This window comes from Acinonyx jubatus, chromosome E2 (genome assembly GCF_027475565.1).
Source record: "Acinonyx jubatus isolate Ajub_Pintada_27869175 chromosome E2, VMU_Ajub_asm_v1.0, whole genome shotgun sequence".
Classification (NCBI taxonomy): Eukaryota; Metazoa; Chordata; class Mammalia; order Carnivora; family Felidae; genus Acinonyx; species Acinonyx jubatus.
In genome coordinates this window covers 513,059-531,893 of record NC_069396.1, presented here as the reverse complement: position 1 = coordinate 531,893, position 18,835 = coordinate 513,059, and the positions used below count along the sequence as shown (strand labels likewise).

General features: G+C 59.8%; 2 protein-coding genes across 10 annotated transcripts; one reads left to right on the top strand and one right to left on the bottom strand.

The window, feature by feature from the left end:
- Positions 1-582: 582 nt before the first annotated feature.
- Positions 583-12,667, top strand: CDK10 (cyclin dependent kinase 10). 6 transcript variants are annotated; one of them, XM_027076485.2, is made up of 13 exons: positions 583-739; positions 3,206-3,278; positions 3,978-4,049; positions 7,861-7,963; positions 8,103-8,184; positions 8,274-8,341; positions 9,680-9,732; positions 9,895-9,964; positions 10,485-10,544; positions 10,881-11,004; positions 11,117-11,238; positions 11,586-11,638; positions 11,997-12,667. In XM_027076485.2, the coding sequence occupies exons 1-13, from the start codon at positions 653-655 to the stop codon at positions 12,092-12,094; spliced, it is 1,065 nt and encodes a 354-aa protein (XP_026932286.1). In that variant the 5' UTR covers positions 583-652; the 3' UTR covers positions 12,095-12,667. The 6 variants fall into 6 exon arrangements, with proteins under 6 accessions (XP_026932286.1, XP_026932285.1, XP_026932287.1 ...); XM_027076484.2 differs by having other exon boundaries at positions 11,117-11,256; XM_027076486.2 differs by having other exon boundaries at positions 613-1,253; positions 11,117-11,256.
- SPATA2L (spermatogenesis associated 2 like) lies at positions 12,645-18,736 on the bottom strand. Of its 4 annotated transcripts, none has more exons than XM_027076475.2 (3): positions 16,746-18,736; positions 16,212-16,515; positions 12,645-14,700 (listed from the first exon to the last, which is right to left on the bottom strand). In XM_027076475.2, exons 1-3 carry the CDS (start codon positions 16,799-16,801, stop codon positions 13,753-13,755), a joined length of 1,308 nt encoding a protein of 435 aa, XP_026932276.1. In that variant the 5' UTR covers positions 16,802-18,736; the 3' UTR covers positions 12,645-13,752. The 4 variants fall into 4 exon arrangements, with proteins under 4 accessions (XP_026932276.1, XP_026932277.1, XP_053066264.1 ...); XM_027076476.2 differs by having other exon boundaries at positions 16,760-16,806; XM_053210289.1 differs by having other exon boundaries at positions 16,709-16,790.
- Between the last annotated feature and the right edge of the window lie 99 nt (positions 18,737-18,835).

Below are 18,835 nucleotides of genomic sequence, written 5' to 3'. Positions count from 1 at the left end.
AAGTGTCCTTAGCCTATATTAATATTAGCATTTACAGTGTAGTCCCATGCACGGGAGGCCTTTCCTGGAGCCCTATTTAATGCTCCACCCCCGCGCCCGGCACGTCCCACTCACTGCCCTGCCTCAGTTTTCTCTTTAGCACGCGTAATTCTCGGGCCATCTATTTACTTACCTCGTCTGGCTGCGTCCCACTAGAATGGAAGGTCCACGAGGGCAGAGCCTGACAGGGCCCAACACGTAGTGGGTGCTCCACACTCATGGGTCAGGGGACGTCCGTCGCGGCGTCCCATCCATTCTTGCCTTCCACACCCTTCCGACGCGCCCTCCGCTCCCTGACCCCCGTAGGTCCAGCCCAAGCCCCTCCCGGCGTAGCTCCAGATCGGCCCTCGCGAGCTCCAAGGGACTCCCCAGCTCCTCCCGCAGGCGTTCCTCAGCGCCCCAGCCGGCTCAGGTGCCCGCGCTTAAAACTAAAATAAGGCCCAAACCTCGGTGCTGCGAGGAGACAGCAGCAACCGATGTCCTCCAGGACCCTTTGGGAAGCTTCCGGGGAAACCTTTGCTAAAGTGGGCGTGTCCCGGAAGTAGAACAAGCGCCAGCGCGCAAGAACCTCGTTTGCGCCTGCGCACACGGGGAGCAGGGCGCCGCGCTCGGCATGGGGGACCCGGAGTCAGAGCCTGAGCAGATCCGTTTGAAGTGTATCCGTAAGGACGGCTACTTCACGGTGCCTCCAGAACACAGGGTGCGACGGGGGGCCGCTCGCCGTAGCTCCGCCGGGGGCAGGGCGGGACCGAAACGCCCTGGAGCCCCTTAGTGTCGCGCTGAAGCGTTGAGGTTGCCGCCGCCGCGGGCGGGAACGACAGTCCCAGAGTTCCTCGCGGCCGGCGCGGAAACCGGCGGCGATGCTCCGGGGCCGAGGGCCTGGGCTGGTGGCGGACCGCGGGGCCAGTCGCGCTCCGCCGAGGGACGGGCGGGCTGTCAAGCAGCCGGCCTCCTCTGGAAGAACAGGCTCTGGGCTCTACCGCGGGCGTCCCTTCGTTTTGCGCCGGGGCCGGGCTTTGCAGGCTGACCCGGGAGCCCCTTGTGTCAGGGGGGAGTTGGCCCGTGGAAAGAGTTGGAGGCGTGGTCTCCCTTGGCTTGAAATGGATGTGGCCGGGCCCCGCCTGACACCCGGCAGCTTCCATTTGTGTCTTGCTCTGTGCGAGGCTTCTGCGTGTGTTACTGTCATTTAGTCCTCTCGGCGACCCTTTATAAAGGTGAGGAAAGTGAAGCTTAGGGGTGTGGAGTGGTTTTACCAAGGGAGACGGCTCGTGCAGGTGCAGGTTTGAGCCCTAGTGTTTTAACTACTTACTGGTGCTGAGAAGCCGGAAAGCGTCATTAGCACCCTGGCGGAGTGCGCACCTAGGGCCACCTGGAGCAGTCGTTGGCCGTTACACATCACTCACACACACAGCAGGTGCGCGCAGCTTTCCGAGTACGGTGCAGGAGTGAGGGGAAACCTCTCGGAGGGGACCTGGGACATACCCAGATGAGGACAGAGTACACAATAGTAGGTGCTTCAAGATATGAAAGTATTGGGATTTTAGGGAAAGAATTGTTTGCAGCTGGGGGAAATTTTTTGTAAAAGAAATTTGCGTGGAGGCGCCTGAGTGGCTCAGTCGGTTAAGCATGGGACTTTGGCTCAGATCATGATCTCATGGCTCATGTTCCAGAGCTGCCGCGGGCTCTATGCTGACAGCTCAGAGGCTGGAGCCGGCTTCGGATTCTGTGTCTCCCTCTCTCCCTCTGCCTGTCCCCCACTCATGCTTAGTCTGTCTGTCTGTCTCTCTCTCTCTCCCCTTCAAAAATAAATAAACAGGAAAAAAAGAAAAAGAAATCTGTACAAAGGTGGCGTTTCTGCCAGGCTAGTAAGTGTGACTAGGATGTTGACATGCAGAGACAAAGAGGCCTGGCATGCCAGATTTAGAGAGTGGCAGACGCAACCTCACGGAGATAAGAGACACAGTGTGACTAGGAAGCACCAGGGGTTCCCCCAGGAGAGAGGATGTGAGAAAGCACTGGTGGGCAGAGGAGGCAGAGGTGAGATCATGGAAGGGCTCAGTCTGGGTGATTCTGACCTGGCTCCAGAGGTGGTGGGAAGGGAGGAGATGGAAGGCAAGGGCTGGGAAGAGAATGGAGGCAGCAAGGCCAGAGAGAGACTGTTAGAATTTGAAACTTGCCACATGTGCTTCCTGGACCCAAAGAGACATGCCCATTCGGTCCACCTACCAAAGTACTGCATTACAAAGGTGCATCAGGATACAGGCTCTCTGCTAGGACAGGAACCCCTAAATATAGTGGCTTAAGTACAGGACTTTCTTTCTCCCTCCCCTAACTTTCCAGAGAGAGGCAGCTGTTTTCCACGAGGTGGACCAGGCTCTCAAGCTGTCTGCCTTGTAGATCTACCTCCACGTCATTCAAACCCCACCCTGCTTCAGGAGCAAAAAGGAGTGGGTGGCAACCAACTTCCTTTGACTGGGAAGTCCCTTCCTTGAGGGCTTGGTCCTTTCTGCTCACATCCCATTGGCCAAAATTGAGTCAAATGGACAGACCTAGCTGCAAGGGAGGCTGAGAAATCCAGCTACCAACAGGTTGGCCTCACGCCACTGGACAGTGTTTCCTAACTAGAAAAAGTACAGCGTGGATGTTGGGGATGGCTCGTCTCTGCCACAGATGAGTTTCCACTGCGTTTGATAGATGCTTTGTGAGGATCTAGGAGCTTTGTCCATCTCCAAAGCATAATTTAGACCAATGCTGCTCACTATTCCTCTTGTGATTGTGGAAATGTTGCTTTCTGACTCATCCAGTATGGTTACCGTGAGCCACATAGCAGTGTGGAGCATGACACACATGGCAAGTGAGGAAATGAAATACTAATTTTAATTAATTTTAACCATCCATGGCCAGTGGTTATTGTTTCCAGGCAGCCTACATCTGGACCGTGGGATTGGAAGGGAACAGGCTATCTGTGATGATGCATTCGAAGTGCCTGCTCACCCAGTAACATCGTCCCCCTTTTCTCACTTGAAAAGCCCAAGTGCGTGGTTGTCTTTCTGTTTGGTGAGCAAGACATGAGTGAGCTCCCTGGTACAAATTAAATGTGAAATGCCCACCTTTAGTTGTTCGTTAGCTGGCCAATCCCTGCACTGCCAGCACCTCTGTCTTTCAGTTGGGACGGTGCCGGAGTGTGAAGGAGTTTGAGAAGCTGAACCGCATCGGGGAAGGCACCTATGGCATTGTCTGTGAGTGGCCAAGATGGGAGGTCTGGGGTTCAGGGGACTGTCCCAGCAGTTGAGGAACTTAACACCCATTGCTCCACAGCCAGGGCAGAATTTCTACAAGTGAACTCGGATCTGTGGTGTATTTGCCATAAATTCCACACCATGTCTGAATAAATGTAATTTATTCAAATTGCGTTTGCAACCCTGACCTGCAAGTTGGGGCAACTGTTACAGCAAAATGCAGAACTTCCAGAAGCAGCCGGGGCTGCAGCCTGTGGCAGCTGAGATGTTGGTATACCTTATACTACTGGGGTTTGGAAGCTGCGCACTTTAGCACAGGGCTTTGAGGAGCCTCCTTGGCACAATATAAGGGATTTTTTTCCTGGATAAAGTATCTTATTTGCTGTTAGAACATAGTAACAACAGAGAGCAGAGCAGTGACCCGCATCCTGACTCTAAGGAGAAACACTGAGGGGGAGCCTGTTGTAAGTAGCACCCTCTACCCAGGTTAGATGAGAGGACTCCCTCAGAGAGCCTGTGTCTGGTGGGGATGCGGGCGCTGCTTGCATGGTGAGGACCTAGTGTCAATGGGCATCCAGTTATCAAAGAAGGCAAAGGGAACCCACAGGGTTCTGAACGAGGCCCCTGTGTGGCACAAGGGTGGGTGATGTGGGATCAAGCCTATTTGATCATTCCATCATGGATGAGTTTCCATTCCAGATAGGGCCCGGGACACCCAGACGGATGAGATTGTTGCCCTGAAGAAAGTGCGGATGGACAAAGAGAAGGACGGTGAGCTCAAAGTGGGAGGGGTAGAAAGGTGCCAGTTGCCCAAGGTTCCTTCTGGCCTGGGGTGGGGGTAGCTGAGTTGCAGGTCTTGTTGTAGGGGACCTTGTATTCAGGGGGGGTTCCTGAGGCCAAGTCTGGTTACAGGGATCCTTGTGTGAAGGGGTGGGGGTTGCTGAGGCCAGATCTGGTCCCAGGGGTCCTTGTGTGCAAGGGTGGGGATAGCTGAGGCCAGGTCTGGTTACAGGGTTCCTTGTGTTCAGGAGTGGGGATTGCTGAGTTGCAAGTCTGGTTGTAGGGGACCTTGTATGCAGGGGTGGGGGTTCCTGAGGCCAAGTCTGGTTACAGGGATCCTGTGTGCAGCGATGGGGATTGCTGAGGCCAGGTCTGGTTGCAGGGGTCCTTGTGTGCACAGGTGGGGGTTCCTGATTTGCAGGTCTAGTTTCAGGGGTCTTTGTCTGCAGGGGTGGGTGTTGCTGAGTTACCATTCTGGATGCATGGATTCTTTTCTGCAGGGGTCGGGGTTCCTGAGTTGCAGGTCTAATTTCAGGAGTCCTTGTCTGCATGGGTGGGGGTTGCTGAGTTCCAGGTCTAGTTTAAGGGGTCTTTGCAGGGGTGGGGGTTCCTGATTTGCAGGTCTAGTTCAGGGGTCCTTGTCTGCAGAGGTGGGGCTGCTGAGTTGCAGGTCTGGTTGCAGGGGTGGGGGTTTTTGTGTTGCAGGTCTAATTTCAGGGTCCTCGTTCTCAGGGGTGGAGGTTGCTGAGTTGCAGGGCTGGATGCAGGGGTCCTTGTCTGCAGGGGTGGAGGTTGCTGAGTAACAGGTCTAGTTTCAGGGGTCCTCATCTGCAGCGGTGGGTTCCTGAGTTGCTGGTCTGGTTGCAGGGGTCCTTGTCTGCAGGGGTGAGGGTTGCTGAAGCCAGGTCTGGTTGCAGGGGTCCTTGTGAGCAGGGGTGGGACATCTTGAGTTGCAGGTCTAATTTCAAGGGTCCTGGTCTGCAGGGCTGAGGGTTGCTGAGTTGCAAGTCTGGATGCATGAGTGGGGTTGCTGAGTTGCAGGTCTGTCTGCAGGAGTGTGGGTTGCTGAGTTTCAGGGGTCCTTTCTGCAGGAGTGTGGGTTGCTGAGTTACAGGTCTGGTTGCATGGGTCCTTGTCTCCAGGGGTGGGGGTTGCTGAGTTACAGGTCCAATTTCAGGGGTCCTTGTCTGCAAGGGTGGGGGCTGCTGAGTTTCAGCTCTGGTTACAGGGGTGGGGATTCCTGTGTTGCAGTCTAATTTCAGGGGTCCTTGTTCTCAGGGGTGGGGGTAGCTGAGTTGCAGGTGTGGAAGCAGGCGTGGGGGTTGCTGAGGTGCAGGTGTGTCGTAGGGATTAGGATTGCTGAGTTGCAGGTCTGGTTGCAGGGTCTTGTCTACAGGGGTGGAGGTTGCTGAGTAGCAGGTCTCGTTTCAGGGGTCCTCGTCTGCAGCAGTCGGGTTCCTGAGTTGCACGTCTAGTTTTAGGGGTCCTTGTCTGCAGGGGTGTGGGTTGCTGAGTTTCAGGGGTCCTTTTCTGCAGGAGTGGGTGTTCCTGAGTTGCAAGTCTGGTTGCAGGGGTCCTTGTCTACAGGGGTGGGGTTGCTGAGGCCAGGCCTGATCGCAGAGGTCCTTGTGTGCAGGGATGGGGGTTCCTCAGTTGCAGGTCTGGTTGCATGGGTCCTTGTCTCCAAGGCTGGGAGTTTCTGAGTTGCAGGTCTAGTTTCAGGGATCCTTGTGTGCAGGGGTGGTGGTTGCTAAGGCCAGGTCTGGTTGCAGGGATCCTTGTGTGCAGGGGTGGGGGTTGCTAAGGCCAGGTCTGGTTGCAGGGATCCTTGTGTGCAGGGGTAGGGGTTGCTGAGGCCAGGTCTGGTCCCAGGGGTCCTTGTGTGCAAGGATGGGGGTAGCTGAGGCCAGGTCTGGTGACAGGGTTCCTTGTGTGCAGGAGTGGGGATTGCTGAGTTGCGGTTCTGGTTGCAGGGGTGGGGGTTGCTGAAGCCAGGTCTGGTTACAGGGGTCCTTGTGTGCAGTGGTGGGGGTTCCTGATTTGCAGGTCTAATTTCAGAGGTCTTTGTCAGCAGGGGTGGGGACTGCTGTTTGCAGGTCTGGTTGCAGGGGTGGGGGTTACTGAATTGCAGGTCTAATTTCAGGGGTCCTTGTCGGCAGGGGTGGGAGTTGCTGATTTGCAGGTCTAGTTTAAAGGGTCCTTGTCTGCAGGGGTGGGGGTTCCTGATTTGCAGGTCTAGCTTCAGGAGTCCTTGTCTGCAGGGGTGGGGGCTGCTGAGTTGCAGGTCTGGTTGCAGGGGTGGGGGTTTTGAGTTGCAGGTCTAATTTCAGGGGTCCTCGTTCTCAGGGGTGGAGGTTGCTGAGTAACAAGTCTAGTTTCAGGGGTCCTCATCTGCAGCGGTTGGGTTCCTGAGTTGCTGGTCTGGTTGCAGGGGTCCTTGTCTGCAGGGGTGGGGGTTGCTGAAGCCAGGTCTGGTTGCAGGGGTCCTTGTCTGGAGGAGTGGTGCTTGATGGGTTTCAGGTCTAGTTCCTGGGGTCCTTGTCTGCAGGGTGCGGGTTGCTGAGGTCAGGTCTGGTTGCAGCGGTCCTTCTGTGCAGGGGTGGGCATCCTGAGTTGCAGGTCTAATTTCAGGAGTCCTAGTCTTCAGGGCTTGGGGTTGCTGAGTTGCAGGTCTGTCTGCAGGGGTGTGGATTGCTGAGGTATAGGTCTGGTTGCAGGGGTGGGGGTTGCTGAGTTACCGGTCTGGATGTGGGGGTGGGGGTGGGGTTGCTGAGTTGCAGGTCTGTCTGCAGGGGTGTGGGTTGCTGAGTTTCAGGGATCCTTGTCTGCAGGGGTGGGGTTTGCTGAGTTGCAGGCCTGGCTGCAGGAGTTTGCAGGAGTGGGGGTTGCTGAGGCCAGGTCTGCTTGCAGGGGTCCTTGTCTCCAGGGGTGAGGGTTGCTGAGGCCAGGTCTGGTTGCAAAGGTCCTTTTGTGCAGGGTTGGGGGTTGCTGAGGCCAGGTCTGGTTTTAGGGGTCCTTGCCTGTAGTGGTGGGGATTGCTGATACCAGGTTTGGTCCCAGGGGTCCTTCTTTGCAGGGCTGGGGGTTGCTGAGGCCAGGTCTGGTTGCAGGGATCCTTGTGTGCAGGGCTTGTGGTTGCTGAGTTGCAGGTCTGGTTGCATGGGTGGGGGTTGCTGAGTTGCAGGTCTGGTTGCAGGAGTCCTTGTCTGCAGGGGTGGGGATTGCTGAGGCTGGGTCTGGTCACAAAGGTCCTTGTGTGCAGGGTTGGGGGTACCTGAGTTGCTGGTCTGCTTGTAGGGGACCTTGTATGCAGGGGTGGGGGTTCATGAGGCCAGTTGTGGTTACAGGGACCCTTGTGTGCAGGGCTGGGGGTTGCTGAGGCCAGGTCTGGTCCCAGGGGTCCTTGTGTGCAGGAGTGGGGATTGCTGAGTTGCAGTTCTGGTTGCAGGGGTGGGGGTTGCTGAGGCCAGGTCTGGTTGCAGGGGTCTTTGTCTCCAGGGGTGGGGTTGCTGAGGTCAGGTCTGGTTGCAGGGGTCTTTGTCTCCAGGGGTGGGGTTGCTGAGGTCAGGTCTGGTTGCAGGGGTCTTTGTCTCCAGGGGTGGGGTTGCTGAGGTCATGTCTGGTTGCTTGGGTCCTTGTCTGCTGGGCTTGTGGTTGCTGAGTTGCAGGTCTGGTGTGCAGGGGTGGGGGTTTCTGAGTTGCAGGTCTGGTGTGCAGGGGTGGGGGTTGCTGAGTTGCAGGTCTGGTTGCAGGGGTCCTTGTGTGCAAGGGTGGGGTTGCTGAGTTGCAGGTCTGCCTGCAGGGGTCCCCATCAGCAGCCTTCGGGAGATCACACTGCTTCTTCGCCTTCGCCATCCGAATATCGTGGAGCTGAAGGAGGTGGTTGTTGGGAACCACCTGGAGAGGTACGCAGTCTGCTGAGCCCGCCCTGCCCGTCCCCTCCCTGTGCTTTCCCCAAGCACAGTTCGTCCTTCCCGCAATCTGGGAGGGTCCTGTGGCCTAGGAGGACGTTCGAGCCTCCGTGTGTTTCCCCTTTCCTTCCAGCATCTTTCTGGTGATGGGTTATTGTGAGCAAGACCTGGCCAGCCTTCTGGAGAACATGCCGACACCGTTCTCGGAGGCCCAGGTGTGAGGCTGGGGGCCGCGGAGCAGGTGCACCTCCACATTTGCACCAAACGTGTATCGCCTTAACTGATGCCTTCTGCCTTTGTGTAGGTCAAGTGCATTGTCCTTCAGGTGCTCCGAGGACTTCAGTACCTGCACCAGAACTTCATCATCCACAGGTAGGAGGGGCCTCAGGTGGTGGGGGATGGCATCATCGGGGCGGGGGTTGCCGAAGGGACAGATGTGCCCTCGTGACGCAGGGGAAAGGTGACCTGGCTTCGATGCATTTCTCTAACTGTTCCTTGGGGCAGGATCCAGGCCCAAACAGCACCTGCTTTCCACCCGGGGGACTGACTGTGTGGACACATCCCTCCTGGAGTCTCGTTACGCACGGGAAAATGCTATGACTGGAAGAGGATGGGGGGGGGGGGTCCTCCAGGCCCACAGCAGTGGTTTCTTGTATCTTGGAGCAGCTGGTGCAGCCCTGGGTGGGGATGGGCACGGGAGGAAGTTAGGCCTGGGCTTGCTGCCCGGCTCTGCCACTTCCTGAGGAAGTTACTGAGAGCTCTGCTACTCCAGCTGCCAGATGGCCTTCTGCTGCCCACCTTCCCTGTTTTTAAAAAGTTCTGGGATGCCCGGGTGGCTCAGGCAGTTAAGTGTCTGACTCTTGGTTTCGGCTCAAGTCGTGATCTCACAGCTTATGGGATCAAGCCCCACACCAGCCTTGGCACTGACGGTGCAGAGCCTGCTTGGGATTCTTGATTTCCTTTGTCTCTGTCCCTCCCCTGCACATGCTCTCTCCCTCCCTCCCTCTCTCTCTCTCTCTCCCTCCCTCTCTCTCTCTCCCTCCCTCCCTCTCTCTCTCTCCCTCCCTCTCTCTCTCTCCCTCCCTCCCTCTCTCTCTCTCCCTCCCTCTCTCTCCCTCCCTCTCTCTCTCCCTCCCTCTCTCTCCCTCCCTCCCTCTCTCCCTCCCTCTCTCTCTCTCCCTCCCTCTCTCTCTCTCTCTCTCTCTCAGATAAATATTTAAAATAAATAAGAAGCACCTGGGTGGCTCAGTTAAGTGACTGACTTTGGCTCAGGTCACGATCTCATGGTTAGTGAGTCTGAGCCCCTGGTCGGGCTCTGTGCTGAGATCTCAGATCTTCTGTCTTCCTCTCCCCTCTCTCTGCCCCTTCCCTGCTCATGTGCACAAGCTTTCTTTCTCTTTCTCAAAAATAAATAAACATTACAAAATTTTTTTTTAATTTCAAATTAACAAATAATAAGTTTTAAACGGGGGTGCCCAGAAAGCTCAAATGGGCTCAGTCAGGAGAGCATGTGACTCTTGATCTCAGGGTTGTACGTTCAATCCACACATTGGGTGTGGAGATTATTAAAAATAAGTAAACTTTAAAAAGTTCCAACAGAGGATGTGGAGGAAAAGTGTTTTGAGTGTGCCTGTGACATACAATTAGGAGACAACGTAATTACCCCATGGAGCTCACTTCCTGGGAACTAGTGATCATTTTCTGTCACAGGGACCTGAAGGTTTCCAACCTGCTCATGACTGACAAAGGCTGTGTGAAGACAGGTGGGTGCAGGGCACTGGCTCTGTGGGAGGTGTGGCCACTTGGGCAGGGGAGCAGGTCAGTCCTCACAAGCACCCTAAAGGCTGAGGGCTGGTTCCCACACAGCAGCTCGTTAGCCCTCCCCCGGTGACCCTGGTCCCCTCATCTTTCTGCCTTTGTCGCAGCGGATTTCGGCCTGGCGCGGGCCTATGGCATCCCAGTGAAGCCGATGACCCCCAAGGTGGTGACGCTCTGGTGAGTCTGTCGGGACGAGGTGTCCCTGGTGGAGGGAAGTGTGGGGCACTGATCAGGCCAAAGCTGCAGAAGGACCCTGAGGGTCTCGAAGCCCCAGAGGGCTGCACATACTCCTGGAGGCTGGGTCTAGGACACTTCCTGAGACAGCAAGATGACAGCAAGGCTGGTGAGACCGCCCTGCCCGAGGCAGCCGGACACCCAGCCTGATTCACACAGAAGGGTGGGTGGGTGACGCAGCTTTCTGGAGTTGCTTCTCGTGTTTTTAAGAAGCACAGCAGGGTTGTGGTTACAGAGAGGACGTGGAAATCCTACACCTTCTGCCATGTGTCAGCCAGCCCCCGCGTGGCATAGAGAATTCGCTGCTGCTCACAGGGGCTGTCCAGCAGCAGCTGCCATGACCGCGTGTGCCGTCCACGTTTGCAGCACTGCGGGGAAGAGGGGGCCTGAGCTGGGGTTGGCCATCCGGTCGCCCAGGCCAGCTCTCAGGAAGGCTGACTGCAGAGTGCATTTCTCTTTGCAGGTACCGGGCCCCCGAACTGCTGTTGGGAACTACCACGCAGACCACCAGCATTGACATGTGGTGAGGGGTGAAGGCAGCTCCCAGAGCCTGGGGGAGAGGCCGGCAGGGGCCAGAGCAGGGCTCGGGTCTTTGCCAGCTCCTGGTGGGATCCCAAGAGGAAGTGTGAGAACATAGCTTCTGCAGCAGAAAGGCCGGGCCCTCGCCACCCACAGAGGCCATCTGGCACTGGGTCACGTTCCGTGGTGACCTCCCGAGCTCCAGCCGGTCCTGACCCCAGCACGTGGGAGGCATGTGGGGCGGCACTTGCCCTCAGCGGCTCACGTCAAAGTGGCACTCGGCGGAGGTGTGTGGCCACGGCGAGCCGGTGCGTGAAGTGAGGCCCGCTCTCCTCTGCAGGGCCGTGGGGTGCATCCTGGCCGAGCTGCTGGCTCACAAGCCCCTGCTCCCCGGCACTTCTGAGATCCACCAGGTGGACCTGATTGTACAGCTGCTGGGGACACCCAGTGAGAACATCTGGCCGGTGAGTGCCTGGCCTCTGCCCTCGTCACCGCCCCCCCCCCCCCCCCCCCCCCCCGCCCAGGCCGGCTTCACCTGCCGTGAAGCCCTGTGGCTCCACCTCCCGCTTCCCGCAGGGTTTCTCCAGGCTGCCACTGGTGGGCCAGTACAGCCTGCGCAAGCAGCCCTACAACAACCTGAAGCACAAGTTCCCGTGGCTGTCGGAGGCCGGCCTGCGCCTGCTGAACTTCCTCTTCATGTATGACCCCAAGAAAAGGTGCTGACCTCGCCTGCGGGCAGGAGTGGGGACACCTCAAACCCAGGCCCTTTATAGGGGGATTTTCAGAACACAGGCCACGCTGCTGCAGAGAAGCCCCCGGACTCAGGCGCGGAGGGCCAGCCGCTCAGTTTGGGCGGTCTCTGCCCACCCAGGTCACGGAGCCCGTTCTGAGTTTCCCATCTGTTTCTGGGCCCCAGTCCCCTACTTGCCACTCACCTCTTGTCGTTGGGACATTTGAACCAGAGGGCACGGAGCCGGGCAGGTGTGAGGGACACTAGCTTCAGTGGCATCTGGGGGTCCTGTTAACAGCAAGGCCTCCTCTCCAGGGCAACGGCCAGAGACGGCTTGGAAAGCTCCTACTTCAAGGAGAAGCCCCTGCGTGAGTCTCCCAGACCCCCACCCCCACCCCCACCAGGCTCCACGGGGGCTTGGCTTGTGGCCCTTGTAGTCCAGGGTGGGGTGTCGGGGCACGGCCTTGCAGAGCTGCTGAAGCCCCTGAAGGGGTGGTGTGGTGGGCTCCTGGTGGAGCCCAGGTGGAGGGTGGGCCCTGGGCGGGCAGGGGCTGCCTGCTGAGGCTGGTGTGGATGCTTGTTGGCCACACAAACTGTTCTCTGATGGGAGCAGAGGAAGACGCAACCCCAGGGCCCATCACAGATGCAGAGCGGGGTTCTCAGACCCGGAGCACACTCTTCCCCCATCCCCCACCCACCCGGCGCTGAACGGCTCTCTCCCCGCAGCCTGTGAGCCGGAGCTCATGCCCACCTTCCCCCACCACCGCAACAAGCGGGCTGTTCCGGCCACGTGTGAGGCCCAGAGCAAGCGCTGCAAGCCGTGACCGTGACCGGCAGGAGGCCTCTGCAGTCCGGGCTGACGACGCTGCTAGGATCCGGCTCGCCCTTTGACTGACACTGACCAGCTGCTACAGCTGACTGCACTCCCTTCTCCAGAAGAACAGGGTGGGTGCACCCGAGAAGGGCCTGACACTCAGTCTGGGCACCCGTGGCCACGCCCACAGCCGGCCCTCTACAGCTGTGCAGAAGCTCAGGCCCTCACTTCCCAAGAGCAAAGGGCCGCTGGGCCCATCTCAGTGGGTGTTGCTAGTGTGGGATGGGCAGACCCCCCACATGGTTGCCTGCATCCCGTCCTGGGCCCCAGGGTCTGTCTGAGGCTCTGGTAAGCCTCCCCCTCCCCCCCCCCACCCCGCCCCAGCGGCAGGGCTGGTGACACTCAGATGGGAAGGAGGGGTCGGGTGTGGGTCACATCCCGCCTGATGGACTGGGGTCTGGGCCCTGTCCCTGCCCCCACACTGAGGCCCAGACGGGAAGGGGCACGAGTGAGTGCTAACAGAAGCTCAGAGAGATGAAAGTTTTTCTAACAGACGTGAACAGGTTCAATGTCCTTTAATGAACTTTGGGTTCTGACTCATGACGTGAAGGTGGTTCTCTGAGTGCTGGGAAGGAGAGGTGGGACAGACAGGCGGGCAGAGTGCCCAGTGAGGAGGGGCCAGCACAGAAACAGGCACCTGTCCCCTCCAGTCCTGTGGGTTAGTATGTTCTGGGACCCCTTCCCCCCCCAGGAAAAGGGGTTCTGCCTGCCTGCGCCCTGAGAGTCTGTCTGAGCAGGTGGCTACTCAAGAGCCTGGACCCCATCTTTACCACTGGGCCCAGGGTGAATGATCAGGTGGGAAGCCTGTGCAGCAGAGAGCCCCAGCAAGGTGGCTTGTGGGGTGCTGATTGCTCAGAAGCCCCACATTCCACCTGGAAGCGAGTGACACAGCCTGTCCAGGCCCCACTTGCTGCCTGCCTCCCTGCTCTCTGGACTCCTCGGGAGCCTGCACACTCTGCTGTGAGATCGGATTGTTTCTCTTCCACGTGTGGGCCCAGCTTCCCAGCCCAGCGCTGACCAGGGCACGTGGGTCCATCTCGGGCCAGCCCTCGGCTCGTTCCATCGGCAAGAGGCTAGGTCAGCCACGTACCTGGCAGGGCCCCCGGGCTGGTCACGGTGGTGCTCAGTGGCCCACGGTGTCACCTGCGGGCCTCCAAGGACACCCCTGTGAGGAGAATCTCCCTTGGACGCTCAGAGGGAGGCAACATGTCCTGAACCACAACTTACAGGGATAGGTCAAGAGCTACAGGCTGGGTGCTGGGCCCCTCCAGTGGGTTGGGGGAGGGGTGAAAGAGGAGGGAGAGGACCCTTCGTGGGAGTAGGCATGGTGGTGAGACGCGGACACAAACTAGACTCCACCCAGCACGTTGGGACATAGTCTGGAACACTGGGAGCAGGGGGTGGGGAGCCGGCCAGCCCCAGGCAAGAGCTTTCCATGGAAGGCAGGAGCCCATCTCCTGCTTTGTGAGGCCTGGATTCCCCCACCCTGCTGTGCCCAGGAGTCCCCGGGGGGCAGGGTGGCCAGGGCTCAGGCCTGAGGAGTGATGAGGCCCAGAGAAGCACCACGGAAACTCTCTGGAAAGCACTTGACCCAGGGCCTGGCTGGGCCTAAGGTCGGGCCCCGGGCCCATCATAGAGGAGGGTGTCCACCTGTGCACGCTGCAGCCAGAGGCGCTGCTGGGTGTCACCGAGCAGCACACGAAGTGCGTGACCTAGACGGCAGGCGGGCAGGGTGGCACAGTGCGGGGCGTGCAGCTGGCGGCACGTGTCACAGCAGAGGGTGGGCAGGGCACCGGGAGCCAGGCAGCCGTGTGCTTGGTAGCCGGGGGGTGGGGGGCTGGGCCCGTACCCACGCTGGGGGCTGGCCCGCCCCGACCTCCCTGGGTCTCCAGGCCTGCTTAGCAGCTCTTGGCGCAGCGACAGGAAGGAGAAGGCATCCGGCTCTGGCTCCTCCGGCTCCTCCTTCAAGGCCCCGTACGGCGGGCTGCCGGCCTGCGGCAGCACCTCAGCCTCCCCTAGTGGCTCCCAGGCCCCTCCCCTGGCACCCCACAGTTTGGCGCTCTGTCCCCAGAGTGGAGGCCGGCAGGCCAGCTCTGGGGGAGGGGAGTCGGGGCCCGGCGAGGGCCCCCCATACAGGCTGGCCTCCTCCGAGCCCTCGTCCTCCTGCAGGTCCCGGTATAGGTCCAGCTGCGTCTGGAACACGGTGGGGGAGCCCCGGGGGGGCAGAGGTGGCGGCTCCTCTTCCCGGGCCAGCCGCTGCTGCAGCCAGGCCACGCAGGAGGCCACATCCGCGCTGGCCCGCCGGGCCTGCAGCAGCTCCTCCGCTGGCAGCACGCTGGTCCCCAGCTGGGCCAGCACCTCGCCCAGGATCTCACACTCCAGCCGCAGGGCAAAGCAGCCCAGGGCTACCTGCACCAGCTGGCAGGCGGGTGGCAGGGCAGCCATCGTCAGGCGGTGGTTGTCCCTGGGCACGTAACCCATCTTCTGGAAGCTCTGGATGAGGAGGTCCTCCGAGAGGGCACCTTTCAGCACGTGCACGTAGCCCCCGGAGAAGGTCTGCGGAGGAGGGTCCCGGTCACCAGCAGCCCACACTCACCTCCATTCTGGCCTTGGCCGGCTCCAGGGGCCACCAGCCTCACCCCAGAACGGGGGCAGTTTCGGGCTGTGCTGACACGCCCATGGGAGGAGCTTCTCGGCAACGCGTGCTAGGGCCCGCCTCCCGAGACCCGCTTTAGTTGCTGGGGCCGGCGAGGGAAATAAATCTCACTTCCCTCGGGGTCTCCTCCACCTCCTGTCACCTCCGGGGCTTTGCTGAGATCTGGTCCTGCACAAATAGGGGTGCTTATCTGCCCTTCTGATCAGGTGGCCTCCCCAACACGTCCTGAACTCGCCTTTGCACTTGTCTTGGAGAGCCTTTCCCATGGAGACCGAGGCTTAGCCACGCGTTTTATCCAGCTGTGCCTGCCACCACGTGGGTGCACCACCTGTACTGTGTGGAGGCTCCACTGTGCAGCTGGGCGGAGAGCCCGGGAACGCCAGACAGGAAAGTGCCTCCCGGGTCGCATTTTTTGAGCATGACGGTCATGTGGGTCTCCCGGTCCTAAAATTCTATCACTCTGGGATCCTGTCAGCATTCCTCTGCTTCTAGCTGAGGATGACACGTCCCGCAGACTGAGCACTACCGCGTGCAAGCATCGTACTCAGGGCTCACAACAGACCTGGGACTGGCTTATTCTTGTGTCCGCTTGACAGACAAGGAAACGGGTTCAGGGAGCTTAGGTAACCTGCACTAAGCCACACGGCCAAGAGGAAGTAGGACCAGACTGCAGCCAGGTCTGACCGACACTGAAGGGTGCCTCCCGCCCCGTTATCCGAATGTTAAAGCCCTTGAACTTCTGACCAGCAGGTGTCCCCATGAAGCAACAAAGCTCTAGAGCTCACCCTTTGAGAGAGGGGGGAGGGGCGGGGGAGACAGAAAAGCGGCCGCTGCCATGGCAACCGGCGGAGGTGGACTCGCCCACGTGCCCAATGACATCAGCACCTTCCTACTCTTCCAAATTAGCTTTGAGGGCCAAATGCCTGCCCCCTCGGCAGGCTGGCAGCTCACCTACGGGATCAGGCCAGCCCTGGACACAGCCTCTGTACCTGAACGAGTGGTGGACTTAGTCCAGACCCCCAGGGTGTGCAGGGTCCCCAGCTCGTGCCTACTTCATAGGGGATACACCCGCCCAACACTCTATAAATGGGATCATGGAGGGATTAGAGTGATCATGGAACCTCAAGTTCCTCTCGTGCACCTGTCCTAGGATTTGTGCTACAGGAGCCGCGGGGCCACTTTGGGGAGAGCAGTGATTCCAGTTTTGAGGAGCAAGGATTCCACCCCGCCCAACCCAGAAGGCAGGCACCCAGGGTGGGTAGCCTCCACCCACACCATGTTTTCAGCCCTGCGAGTGTCCAGGGGGACCTTGGCCAAGAGCTGCCCCCAAGGCTTCCAGGATCCCCCAGGGAACTCTGACCTCGGCACAGAGCATCCTGGGTAGGGGAGCCCTCTCGGCCCAGTGCCCTACCTTGATGGTGGTGAACTCCTTCCTCCAGGGTAGCAGGTACAGGTGCACGGCGGCCAACTCCAGCAGCTCGAAGGCGCGGGCCAGGCCGCGCAGCGCGGGGGCCAGGTCGGCGCGGCCCCACAGGCCGTCGGTGAGCAGCGCCAGCGCGTCGTCCTGCAGCGCCCCGTGCAGGTCGAAGTCTTCAACCAGGATCTGCCACAGCACCGCGCGCAGCGATGGGTCCCCGCACACGCCCGCGCGGCCGCGCCGCAGCTCACGCTCCAGGCACAGGCGGTAGTCCTCGGACAGCGAGCTGCTGCCCATTCTGGCGGGCGGGGGTCGCGTGTCAGGAACCAGAGACCTCTCCCCGCCAGTTGTGCGCCCCCCAGAGCCTCCACCCAGCATCCACATGGTCCCCCCGCAGCCCGGCGACCTCGTCAGCTGAGCGGACCCCAGGGCCTACAGCACCCCGCCAGCTGCGTCCCCGCTCCCGAACAGAGAGACCCCGCCTCGCCCACCAGGGAGTGCTGCGGACCCCGCGAGCGACCGCACTACCTGCGGGTCCCCACCTCTCGGCTCGGAGCTCTTCCGCCGCCTGCGGCTCCGCCCATCGGCCTCGGCCGTGACGCTCGGGGCGGGGCCTGCTCGGGCACAGCCCCCTCTGCTAACACGGGCGGGGCCGAGCCGGGGGGCGGGGCCTTGTGCCGCCCAGCTGAGCACCTGCACAGCGCACCTGTACGGCCAGCTGCCCCCTCGTCTCCTGTCTACCCACGGCGCCGCCGGGGCCGTTGGTGGCCGACCCTGGGCCGGGGCTCGGGCGGGCACACGAGGAACGGTGCGTCCCAGCAGCCGCTCCCTCTGAGCCAGGCGCTTGGAGCGCCTGCGTCCCTCGAGCGACCCAGCTCCGGCCCAGCGCTCAACCAGCGCACAAGGAGGTGAGCTTCGCCGTGGTTAGAACAGCAGCCTCGGGTGGGCGGGGCGGCCTCAGTTTCTCCGCGGGCTCACCTTCCTGGTGTGTGAGCGCATCATCTGGGGGTCCCTGAGGCGGCGTGAAGGTCCCTTCCTGACTAGGCCAGCGTCGTTTCCAGGCCCCTGAGCCGAGGCCGGCGAAGCTCAGGTCTGATCCCGACCACAACTCCCTGGGGACATTTTTTCTTGCTCTGCTTTGGGCTCTGCTCAGCGCTGAGGCCACTTGGGTGGACGAGGGATGGGAGAGATTTGGTCCTTGGGAGTCCCAACTCAGCGCGGGGAAGGTCTTCGTAGACCTGCCTCCCTGGGCACCCTGCAGCTGGGTTTCTGGGCCCCTCGCCTCTCCAGGTCACTTTTTTGTTGGCCCCGCCTGGGAAGACGTCTCTGAGTTTTCCCTTGGCAGTGCTCTGCAATATTGTTTTTAGATTCTTCAAATGGGACTTCTGGAAAAAACACAGTAATGAAGCGAGGGATTGATCTCCTTGAGCCATTTTGCCGGCCGCCACCCAACGTGGAGGTATTTCACTTACTGCGTACTGAGCCCAACCGTAGGGCCACGCCATGCCTGAGGGGACAGGTAGCTTCTGGTCACCTTCTCCTGCTTGTGTGCAGAAGGGTTGAGCTTAACCACTCTCTTCAGTTCACCGCTGAGTTCATAGTGGTCTTCGGATGCAAGGCCCCCCATGTTGCGTTCATCCAAGGCCACAGCCCCATCCCTAAAAGACGACCAGTGAGTGTGGTGAATGGGCGTCCTCAGTGCACCCTTGCACAGCCTGCGGGGCAGGACCTCCAGCTCTAAGTAGATGGTGTTCTGCCCTCTGCTTCTTCGAGTCTGCAGTCGGTGCTGTTTGGGATTCGTCTCTGTTGCTGTGTGCGACTCCAGGCACTTGCTCTGTGCTGCTCTAGGGCGTGTGGCTCTTCTCAATGTGACACTAGAATCAGGGTGGGTCTTTGCAGCTGCTTCCACACAGACTGGAAGTGACATTGTGTGGTTTCCCAGGTTGAGTCCTTAAAATATCTCGTTGTCTTGGAGCGTTCGCTCTTGGAATCCAGCCATCCGTGGGGTAGCTGGCAGCCACATGGAGAGACCTCTCATGGGGCTGAATGTCTCCCCGTGTTCATGTCCACCTATAACCTGGGCATGTGAGCATATTTGGAAACAGGGTCTTTGCACGTGTCATCAAGTTAGGATGAAGTCATACTGGCTTAGGATGGACCCTAGACCCACAACTGGCCTCTGGGGTGGTTGGGCCCAAACCACCTGCCTCAGTGGCACTCAGGTTGCCAGGAGACCCTCCTCCCCTGGCAGATGCTGCCTGAAGCATCTGGGCTGGGCTCCCTGCTTTCTCTTCTTCAGAGGTGACACCTGTCACAACTCAGGGCACCCGTGTGCATTTCCCACCTGGAGAATGAAGAGGTTTTCCTGAGAGCCCTTCAGGCCAAGAGGTCCGGCCCCAGGTCCTGTCCAGTGATGATGTCTGACTCTGCCCTGCCCGGCCCCCTAGGCCCTGCAGAGCATGTCCTGTCCTAGAGGGTGCAGCCCTAGGGGGATCCCTCTTCCGCTCCCCCCTCCCCCCGCCCAGGGTCTGGGGTGGTAGAGCTCAGTGGGCTCTGTGACAGTCTGGCTCTTGCTGGTCACCAGGGGAGGTGGTCATCCTGCTTGGGCCTCCACACAA

Bases quoted from the DNA above. Each gene is read 5' to 3' on its own strand.
- CDK10 (XM_027076484.2), top strand. From the start codon at position 653: ATGGGGGACCCGGAGTCAGAGCCTGAGCAGATCCGTTTGAAGTGTATC. The intron at 8,185-8,273 runs GTGTGAGGCTGG...GCCTTTGTGTAG, and splicing joins CACCGTTCTCGGAGGCCCAG to GTCAAGTGCATTGTCCTTCA. The intron at 11,257-11,585 runs GTGCTGACCTCG...CCTCCTCTCCAG, and splicing joins ATGTATGACCCCAAGAAAAG to GGCAACGGCCAGAGACGGCT.
- SPATA2L (XM_027076474.2), bottom strand. From the start codon at position 16,601: ATGTGGATGCTGGGTGGAGGCTCTGGGGGGCGCACAACTGGCGGGGAG. The intron at 14,701-16,211 runs GTAGGGCACTGG...CCTCCTCCGCAG, and splicing joins AGGAGTTCACCACCATCAAG to ACCTTCTCCGGGGGCTACGT.